The sequence below is a fragment of the Aythya ferina genome, assembly GCF_964211825.1.
Source record: "Aythya ferina genome assembly, chromosome: 7".
Classification (NCBI taxonomy): Eukaryota; Metazoa; Chordata; class Aves; order Anseriformes; family Anatidae; genus Aythya; species Aythya ferina.
In genome coordinates, this window is record NC_140302.1 from 5640363 (window position 1) to 5650341 (window position 9979).

The 9979-nt window shown below is 66.5% G+C and overlaps 3 protein-coding genes across 5 annotated transcripts; 2 read left to right on the forward strand and 1 right to left on the reverse strand.

The window, feature by feature from the left end:
* The first annotated feature begins 101 nt into the window (after positions 1–101).
* Positions 102–3723, forward strand: SAR1A (secretion associated Ras related GTPase 1A). The gene is made up of 7 exons (XM_084525108.1): positions 102–173; positions 360–433; positions 933–1052; positions 1455–1520; positions 2116–2219; positions 2594–2725; positions 2840–3723. The coding sequence occupies exons 2-7, from the start codon at positions 376–378 to the stop codon at positions 2954–2956; spliced, it is 597 nt and encodes a 198-aa protein (XP_084381234.1). The 5' UTR covers positions 102–173; positions 360–375; the 3' UTR covers positions 2957–3723.
* A 575-nt stretch (positions 3724–4298) lies between these two features.
* On the forward strand, positions 4299–6115 carry TYSND1 (trypsin like peroxisomal matrix peptidase 1; the record flags this gene model as incomplete). The annotated part of the gene is made up of 4 exons (XM_084525107.1): positions 4299–5266; positions 5362–5492; positions 5588–5767; positions 5859–6115. 4 exons carry the CDS (start codon positions 4299–4301, stop codon positions 6062–6064), a joined length of 1485 nt encoding a protein of 494 aa, XP_084381233.1. The 3' UTR covers positions 6065–6115.
* A 252-nt stretch (positions 6116–6367) lies between these two features.
* Positions 6368–9834, reverse strand: SPOCK2 (SPARC (osteonectin), cwcv and kazal like domains proteoglycan 2). 3 transcript variants are annotated; one of them, XM_084525099.1, is made up of 10 exons: positions 9417–9541; positions 8507–8552; positions 8287–8401; positions 8103–8190; positions 7911–8007; positions 7692–7805; positions 7392–7598; positions 7239–7301; positions 6968–7108; positions 6368–6875 (listed from the first exon to the last, which is right to left on the reverse strand). In XM_084525099.1, exons 1-10 carry the CDS (start codon positions 9447–9449, stop codon positions 6730–6732), a joined length of 1050 nt encoding a protein of 349 aa, XP_084381225.1. In that variant the 5' UTR covers positions 9450–9541; the 3' UTR covers positions 6368–6729. The 3 variants fall into 3 exon arrangements, with proteins under 3 accessions (XP_084381225.1, XP_084381226.1, XP_084381224.1); XM_084525100.1 differs by having other exon boundaries at positions 7392–7805; positions 9536–9834; XM_084525098.1 differs by having other exon boundaries at positions 7392–7805; positions 9417–9545.
* Positions 9835–9979: the final 145 nt, after the last annotated feature.

The window sequence follows — 9979 nt, forward strand, 5'->3', positions numbered from 1 at the left end:
TGTGGAGGGAGGGGGCGGGGCTTTGCTGCGTGGTGGGCGGGGCGTGACGTCAAGCCCCAGAGCCGACGTGGGAGCCAGCGCGGCGGGCCGGAAGCGGGCGTGACGCCATTTCCGGCGGGGAGCTGGCGGCGGAGGAGGCGGCGGCGGCGGAGCGGGGCCGGGGGCGGCCGCAGGTGGGCGGGGGGTGGCGGGGCCGGGGGGGGCCTCGTTGGGCCTTGTGGGGCCCTTCTGGGGCCGTTCCGGGTCTGTGGGGCCGGCCCGCTCCGTACGGGCCCCTCGGGGAGGCTCCGTGTCCGGCGCGGTGCCCGCAGGCCCGGCGCTGCCCCCCCCCCCCTTCACCCCGCCGCGTGTGCCCGCAGGTGTCGGCCCGCAGCGATGTCGTTCCTGCTCGAGTGGCTGTACAACGGCTTCAGCAGCGTGCTGCAGTTCCTGGGTGAGCACCGCCAGCCCCCGCTGCCCACACGCACCGGGCCAGGGCGCGTCCCGGCCCCGAACTGGGGAGGAACCGGGTGTGAGGGGGTTATCCCGCTGTGCTGCTTCCCTCCTCGCGCTTTTTTCCTCTCTAACCCGCCGCTATCCCTTACGAGTTTAACTTCAGACCCGTAAAATTTCTGTGTTTATGAGCAAAAATATAAATTTTCCATGTTTGTGGGCAAAATTTCCGTGTTTAAGGACCCGCTATGGGCAAAAACTGTGCTGTGCCCATCCCACGGGACACTTCCCTGCGTGCTCCTGCAACAACAACTGCTTACATACAGAGCTCACAAAATAACTCACAAAATGCCGGGTATTTTGGCAAAATCCAGGGCAGGACTTGCCACTTTTGCCGCTCTTTTACCCCTTGTTTATTCAGGAGGCTCTGCCGGGGATTGGGATTCGTGTCCCCAGGTGTCCCTGTGCCGCTCGATGTGTGTGTCTCTGCTTCCTCGCAGGGCTGTACAAGAAGTCTGGCAAGCTCGTCTTCCTGGGCCTGGACAACGCGGGCAAAACCACCCTGCTGCACATGCTCAAGGATGACCGGCTGGGCCAGCACGTCCCCACGCTGCACCCAAGTACGTGGGGTGCTGGGGGGCTTCTGGGAACCCTCCTGGGATTGCAGGTCTTGAGGGCACAGCTGAAACGTGTCGGTGTCCCAAATATAAAGGGGGGAGGTGGAGAATCGGCGTGGTTCGGTGAGCAGCACGAACCCGTCCTGGGGAGGGAGAGGGCTTCTGGTGAAATATGTACCGGAGGATGAGCACTGTGCATTAAAACATCTCCCTAAGTGGGGAGGGGGAGAAATTATTCCCTTCCGTTGTGATTTCATGGAATAATCTCGGTGGCTAAATTCTACAGAGAAAGGATATTTTATATAAAAAAAGTGTGATGTTTGTATGCGGCCCCAAAAATCTCTGGCCATGGCACCTTCTCCCTCTCCCTGAAGCACAGCCTTTATTTTTTTTTTTGCCTTTCAGCATCAGAGGAGCTGACGATCGCTGGAATGACCTTCACGACTTTTGACCTGGGTGGACACGAGCAAGGTAAGCACCGGCTGGCCGAGCTGGACACACCGAGTGGGGTCAGCCCCCCGATTTCCCCGAGATTCTCCTGCCACCTTAAGAAAAATCTGCCAAAACGTGATGCTGGAGAGTGCTAGCAATTAGCGCTACCTAATTATTTGTTGCCTGGAAGTGCTTACGGAGCTATATGTGGAAATAACCCCCTGGCTCCAGGAGACCTGTTATTTCGGTGGCTGAATGCTCGTGCTCTGTGCTGGCAGTTTGGGGAAAAAAAAGCTGCCAGCTCACGCTCTGCTGCCTGAAATATTTTTAGCCGTAGAAGACTTGGATGTCACGGGATTATTCTTTTGAACAGTGGCTGAATTTTTATCTTTAGGCTTAGTTTGTCGAATTTCCAAAAGAAAAGCAAATCTGCTTGGTTTTTAAAGCCCCCCTTTCAGCTGCTGCAACCCCAAGGTTCCTCGGGGGCTCCAAATGTGCCTTCCCCTTCCATGTGCTGCCTCCCTCCACCAAAACGAGCCGGCAGCTGGCCGGGCAGGGCTGTCCTTGTGCGGTGTGCCCGTGCGTGTCCCCTGGAGGCAGGCTCACAGCGCGGTGCCTGTCGCTTGCCTTGCAGCCCGCCGCGTGTGGAAGAACTACCTGCCGGCCATCAACGGCATCGTCTTCCTGGTGGACTGCGCCGACCACTCCCGGCTCATGGAATCCAAAGTGGAGCTGAACGTGAGCCCGGCTTTTCCTTTCTGTCACCCTCGAGTTGCTAAACGAGACAAATCTCTTCTTTTTTTGGGGTATAACTCGTGAGTCTTGTGCTTTGGACTTGCCCTCTTGCACCGGCGGTGTCCAAAGTGTGCTGCTGTGGGGATCTTTGGTGCAGGGGGTGGAGCAGTTTGGGTCCCCTCGCTGTGGGATCCTTTAAATGGTGTTGGAAACAGCCCCTGTGTTTAGCTGCAGCCTTCTTCTGCCAAACTTTTGGGAAAAACCCCACCCACGGGAGCGCTGTAGCACCAAAAAGCAACCCCTGTTTGGCCGCAGAGCTCAAAGAAGCAGTCGTCTGCAGCAATGGGCGCTGCCTGACTCGTTTGTCTTGCTCGCAGGCCCTCATGACAGACGAAACAATATCCAACGTGCCAATCCTCATCCTGGGAAACAAAATCGACAGACCAGAGGCCATCAGCGAGGAGAAGCTGCGGGAGATCTTCGGCCTTTACGGACAGACCACGGGAAAGGTAGGGAGGGGGAGCACGGCGGCGCCCAGCGCCTGAGCAGGGCTTGCTGGCCGGGTGGCGGCGATGCCCAGGGGGAGGACGGGAGAGCTCTGACCCCTGGCTGGGCTTCCGCAGGGAAACGTGCCACTGAAGGACCTGAACGCGCGCCCCATGGAGGTGTTCATGTGCAGCGTGCTGAAGCGGCAGGGCTACGGTGAGGGCTTCCGCTGGCTATCGCAGTACATTGACTGACGCCCGGCGCGGCGCTCCTCCGGACTGATCCCCTTCCTGGCTTCCCGTGGGCTTCCCGAGGCCGCGCCGAGCCTTCCGCACACGTCCTGCCGTTGACCGCGGCCGCCCCGCCGCACAGTGGTGACACGCAGCTCTTTTCCCCGGCCCGCCGGGAGCTCCCGGGGATAACGGGGCTGGCGGGGCCGGGGCAATGCGCTGCCGCGTGCCGCGCCGCCGAAAAAGAGCGAGATCTCACCACTGTGGTCAATTGACTCAAAGAACAACACGGAAAACGAAGCAATTATATATTTTTTAAAGGAAGCGTTGACGTAAGCGGCGTCCCATCTAACTTTTTAGGTTAACGTTCATCCTGTTTAGTCCAGAGTCCGTTTAGGGTTTTTTTTTGTTTGTTTTTTTAAATATATTTAACGATATTCTTTAGATCTTTCGCAAATTGCCGAACAAAGCATCATGGTATTAGAAGTCCTCAGCAAACCAACCTAGCAGGCGGGCTGCGAGCCCAGGGCACCGTGGGGACAGCAGCCGAGCTGGCACAAGGAACCGGGCTTTCATTTTGGGGAGGCGAGAGCCGCGGAGCCGTGCTCGGTGCCCGTAGCGTGGAGGTGTCTGACATTTGCATATCGTAAGGTGGTTAATGTAGGCTTAAACCGGTTTCTTTTCTACTCTTCTTCTCTTTTTTTTTTCTTTTTTTTTTTTTTTTGTCGGAAGTTCCATGGCTGTCTAGCGCTCACGTTCAGTTCAATAAAGACGTGTCTTTCTCCTCCAAAGGGCTGCGGCGCCTCCCTCTAGCCCGGCTGCGCGGGCGCCTGGGCGCGCTCGGTGCTAGCGCCCCGATCCATGCGGGGCCCCTCGCCGCAGGAGCTTCGGCTGCAGATTTAGGACCAGGATGGACGGGAGGCGCGGAGCCACGCAGGATGGGGCCAGCAGAGGCAGGTGAACGGGCTGGAGGCCGGGCTCAATCCCCGAGCACCCCAAACCCTGAGCTCCAAGCCCCCGGGGGGGCAGCACGGGGCATTTTAAGGGTTTTGGTGCTGCTCCCTGGTGCACCAACCCCCCTGCATCCCCCACCCACTGCATGGCGCTGCCGTAGCGCGGCTGCAGGGGGCGGTGGCTGCTCGCAGCGCCCCGCGCACCCCTCCTGCGCCACGTCGACCGCCCCGCCTCCGCCTCGGGGCCGTGACACCCGCAGCCCGCACCAATGGTGGCGGGAGGCGGTGCCGCACGTCACGCGGGGAGCAGCAGCAGCAGCAGCAGCAGCAGCAGCAGCAGCAGCAGCAGCAGCAGGCCGTGGCGTGCATCGCCCGCGCTGCATCGCCCGCGTCGCTCGCGCCGCGCCGCCGCCATGTCGGCCGAGCTGCCCTGCTGCGTGGTCAGCGTCGGCGACGGCGCCGAGCCCTGCAGCTGCAGCGGGGTCATCCTGTGCCGCGGCCCCGGGCTGGTGCTGTGCCACGCCGCCGTCTTCTCGCCCTTCCTGCAGCCCGGCCCGGAGGCCTGGTCCCGCCACCAGGCCCTGCCGGCCTCCGTCCTGCCGCCCGGCCTCCGCGTCCGCCTCCTGCACGCCGCTCCCCAGCTCGGCGCCCCGCCTGCCCTGCAGGAGCACGAGGCCCAGCCTCTCGGCTTCGCACGCTGCCAGGCCTTCGCCCGGGCGCTCGCAGGGCTGGCGGCGAACTGGTGCGGCGGCGGGGAGGACGAGGGGGAGGCCGAGCAGGAGGCCGCCGCCGCCTTGCCCTGGTTCGCTTGGCTGCGGGCTCCCAGCCTCGATGTGCCAGGCGGAGGCTGGACGCCCTGGGCCTCCGCCGGCGACCTCCACAAGGGCGCGGCGCTGCTGGCCTGCGGCTCGCCCTTCGGCACCCTGTGCCCCGACCTCTTCCTCAACACACTGAGCGGCGGCGTGCTGAGCAACGCGGCGGGCGAGGGCAACGCGCTGCTGCTGACGGACGCCCGCTGCCTGCCCGGCACCCAGGGCGGCGCCGTCCTCCTCGGCCCCGCGGCCTCCCGGCCCCGCGTGGTGGCCGTCATCGCCGCTGCCTCCTGTGGCGCTGGTGGCCGGGGGCTGGCGCTGCTCTGCTCGCTGCACGCCGTCCTGCAGAGCAGCCGCGGGCTCCTGTGGCAGCTCGGGGAGCCCCCGGCCCCTCCGGCCCCGCTGGCGGCGGTGCCCGGAGCCGCGGCGCTGGGCTGCGTGGCGCTGGTGGAGAGCGGCGGCTCCTGGGGCTCGGGCACACTGCTGGCCCCGCGCCTGCTGCTCACCTGCCGCCACGTGCTGCAAGCTGGCACCACTCCACGTGTCACCCTGCGGCCCCACGGCGGCCGGTGAGCACAGCCAGCGAGCAAAACCACCCATTTCTCTTATTACCACGAGTTTAAGCCCTAATTGTGTTGTCTTTTCCCAAAAAACCCGCTCGCAGGGCCACCGTGCTGCAGGCCCGCCTGCTGTTCGCCGCCGCCGAGGCGTCCCCGTTCGACGTGGCCGTGCTGGAGCTGCAGGAGCGCGCCCCCGGCTTCCAGCCCCCCCGCCTGGCCTCCGCCTTCCAGCCCGGTAAGCACCAGCACTGGGGGGGGACGACACACACACAATATTTGGGGTGAAAACAGGCTATTTGAGGGCGCTGAGCTCACCCCGCTGTTGCGCAGGGGAGGCGGTGCTGGCGCTGGGTTTCGGGGCGCTGGGCCGGGCGTGTGGCCCCTCGGTGACCGGGGGGGTGCTGTCGGCCGTGGTGGGGGCCCCCCCGGTCATGCTGCAGAGCACCTGCGCCGTGCACCCCGGCTCCAGCGGCGGCCCCCTCCTCGCCGCCAGCGACGGACGCCTGCTGGGTAAGCCCCTGCCCTTCCCCTCACCCCCCCCAGCCCTTTTTGGACGTGTTCCCCCCCCCCCCCGGTGACATCTCGCCCCCTCCCCGAGCAGGGATCGTGGCCAGCAACGCGCGGGACAACGCGGCGGGGGCCACCTACCCCCACCTCAACTTCTGCGTCCCCGTCACGCTGCTGCAGCCCCCCCTCGCCCGCTACCTCCGCACCCGGGACCCCGCCGCCTTCGCCCCGCTCGACGCGGGGGACGAGGGGGCACGGGCGGCCTGGAGGCTGCAGCAGAGGCCCCCCAGCAAGCTGTGACCCCCCCAAAAAAAAAATTGGGGGGCTGTTTCTATAAAGACTGTGACTCGAGCCCTGCTGTCCCCTGGTGCCCTCTGCAAGCAGAGTGGGGGGGTTGAGGGCGCCCCCCCCATACAGGGGAACCCCCTGGCCTCATGCATTTGGGGAGGGGGTTTGGGTGTGCTATGGGGTGTGGGGGGGGATATTTGGGGCTGCCAGGAAGGGGCGGGCGAGCGTTGGACACAGCACGGGGCGTTTATTTCACAACACCGCAGCAGCGCGAGCACAGCACGGAGATGGAGGGGGCAAGGTTAGGGGGGCAGCTTGGGGTGGGGGGTGGATTCTTGTTGTGTTTTTTTTTTTTTTTTTTTCCCCATTTTCTGTCCCAATTTTCATTTATTAGTGCCGTTGCTGACCACACTAGGTTCTACCCCCCCCAAATAAAATAAAATAAAATAAAAAAGCGCAAAGGGGGGGGGTGCGAGCTCGGCCCCACGCCGCTCGCTCACTTCCCCCCGACCCCCCCAAACCCCCCTGCCCGCCGTGGGGCCGGCCCGGGCGAGCGCCCCCTCGCCCCATCCCACCCCTGGGGCCGGGGGGCTGCCCCCCACGCGCTGTTCTCGGGGGGGGGGCTCCGGGGAGGGGAGGCTGCCCCCGCCCCGGGCCGTGCCTCCCCCCCTCCGCTTCTACCAGATGTAGCCTCCGTCGTCGCCCTCGCCCGCCTCGGCCTCCTCTTCCTCAGCCTCCTCACCGGCCTCCTCGGGCTCCTTCTCCTCCTCATCCTCCCAGCCCACGCTGCTGCCGAAGTCTCCCGAAAAGCCCGTGGTGTCCTCTGCAGCCAGGGGGCAGGGAGAGGCTCGTGGAGGGGGGCAGCCTTCGCCCTGCCTCCCCGCTGCCTCCCCACCACCTCTCCTCGCCGCTTACCGCAGTCGGGGCGGCCGCGGGCGCGGGTGCCGCTCAGCTCGGTGCCGTGCTGCTGGTCCACGCACCAGCACTCCCCGCCGCCCGGCGCGCACTGCGCCCGCCGGTAGTACCCGTCCTCGTCGCAGCTGGGGACGAAGGCGCCTGCGGGAAGCCGGGAACCCCCCCCCCCGCCGTGCCCCAGAACATGTGCAGTGCAGGAACAGCCCCGCCACGGAGCCTCCGCCGCAAAGTTGGGAGTTTTGGGGGTCTCAGAGGTTCCCCCCCGACTCACCCGGTGCCTTTTGGGTGGCTTCTTGCATCTGCAGCCTCTCCAGCTCCCGCAGGCACGGCGGCTCTGCGGCAGCACCACACCATCAGGAGGGCGTCTCCCCCCAAACCCCACGGCGTGCACCCCCAGACCCCACAGCACATCCCCCGCACGCACTTTCCTTCCAGAAGCAGAAGCACCACTCGGCGGCGGAGACGCGGCCGTCCCGGGAGGCGTCGCAGGAGTTGAAGAAGGCGCGCACGCACGCTTCGTACTTGTCCAGGTTGATGGCCGCCAGCTCGGGCTGCTCCAGGAACCGGTCCCCGCTGGTGTCCAGCCGCCCGAACATCCACCCCACCGCCTCCTTGCAGCCGGCCGCCAGCGCTGGGGGGGCGAGGACGCGGCCCCGTGGCTCACCCGGCCCCGTGGGGACTCGGGGGGGAGCCGGGGAAGGGGGCATGCAGCAACGGGACGCACCGGTGCTGGGGGGCCCGCTGCCGGACCCGTTGTGCTTGGCGTTCTCCCGCAGCAGCTGGAACCAGTCGCGCAGCCGCTCGCCCAGGTCGGCCAGGTCCTGCCCCGTGCACAGCTCTGCGGGCACCGAATGTGGGGGTGGGGGGGATTTTAGGGGGTGCTGCGGCGTTTTTGGGGGGGGCACCCCCATTCCGAACCCGTGGTCACCCCCAAAATGCTCACCCTGCTTGCTGTCAGCAGGGGCCGGGCAGGGGCACTGCCCCTCGCACCGCGCCGTCAGCTGCTTGCCGGCCAGGCACGCCTGCTGCTCCAGCTTGCACTGCGAGGCGTGGGGAGGGAGGGGGGGGCACACCGCAATAATTACAGGGGTCACACGGCACGCCCCCCCCCCAAAAAAAACACCGCCGCGCTCACCGCCGAGCTGTACGTGTGGCCGTCGGAGCCGCAGACGGGCGCCAGCGGGGCGGCGTGGCAGGGCTTGCAGCCCCCGCGCTGCTTGATCCTGCAAAGGCAGCGGGCGCTCAGGAAGCCCCCCCAAAAACAATAAAGCCCCCCCCCCAAAAAAAACAACACAATAACGCCCCCCCCAGCCCCATACCTGTGCTCCAGCTTCTTGCGGCTGATGCACATGGCGCGCTGGTAGCCCTGCGCCACGCACACCTTGTGCCGGCTGCATTTCACCTTCTGGCACGGGTCCTTGGTGGTGTCCAGCGCTGCGGGGCGGGGGGGGGCACGGGGTTTTGGGGAGCAAAAAGCCGCGTTTGGGTGCTGTGTCCGTCCCCTCTCCCCCCCAAAATAAAAGCAGGGCAGGCTGCTACCTTCATCCGTGGGCTGCCCGTCCTCCCAGCTCCTGATGTAGTCATCCTGCGGGGCACAGGGGGGGCAGCTGCCGGGGGGCCCCCCCCTGCGCCCACGGAGCCCCCCAGGGTGCTGCGGGGGGGTGCGAGCCGCGTCCCCGGCCCGGCAGGAGGAGCAGGTGCATCGCACGCGGGCACTGCGAGCAGCCCTGCGCCGCACGGGGACACTGCGCGCGCACGCAGGCGCTGCACGCCCCTCTGCCTTGCACGCGGGCGTTGCACACACACATGCACTGCACATGCCCGGGCGCTGCGTGCAGACGGAGGCACTGCCCACCCATGCACGGCGTGCACACTGCACACGGGCACGCAGCGGGTGCTTGCACCCTCATGCACCGCACAGGCACGCGCTGCACAGCCCCATGCACCGCGCACACACACACAGCCCATTCATTGCACACCCCTGTGCACTGCACGCACGCATCCTCGTGCGCTGCGCATCCCGCTGCATTGCACAGGCACATCCTCATGCACTGCACACCCCCGTGCGTTGCACACCCCCGCCCGCTGCACACGCACATCCCCGTGCATCGCCGCCCGTGGTGCATTGCACATCCCCGTGCGTTTCCCCCCCCTCTGCATTGCACACGAGCATCCTGCTGCACCGAACCTCCCGGCGCACCGCACGTCCTTGTGCATCGCACACCCCCACTCTCCGCACACCCCCGTGCATCGCACACAAGCACCCCGGTGCACTGCACACCCCGGTGCACTGCACATCCCTGTGCACCGCACACCCCCGTGCATTGCACACAAACACCCTGCTGCATCGCACACCCCGGTGCATCGCACACCCCCATTCCCTGCACGTCCCCGTTCCTTGCACACCCCCACCCGTCGCACACCCCACGCCCCCCCTCCCCGCTCTCACCTCCACCTCCTGCGCTCCGGGCGGCAGCGGCATTGCAGAGGGGGAGAGGCCGGAGGCTGGGGGTGAGCCGGGCGCCCCGCAGCCCCCCGCCGCCCCCCGGCCCCCCGCGGCTCACTCACGTCTCGGAAGCGGTTCCAGTGCCGGATGCGGCCGCCGTACTGCGCGATGGAGGACAGCCACTGCTCGTCCTCCAAGAAGTTCCCTGCCGGGGCGCTGCCCGTGCCGGTGCCGGTGCCGGTGCTGGTGGCGGTGCCGGGCAGCAGCAGCAGCAGCAGCAGCGGCAGCCCCCGCAGCGCGCCGCAGCCCCGCATCCTGCCGCAGCGCCGCCGGGAGCCGAGCGGGGCCGAGCGGGGCCGAGCGCAGCCGAAGGGAGGCGAGGGGCGGCGAGAGGAGCCGAGAGGAGCCGAGAGGAGCCGAGCGCGGCCGGGAGGGGCCGGGCGGGGGGCGAGGGGCGGCGCCTGCACCTGCGCCGCTGGGGGGGGGCGAGGCCTGCGGCCGCCTCGGGCGCCCAGCGGCAGCACTCAGACTCCAAAGGCACCAGAGCACCAGAGCCCAACGCGCCA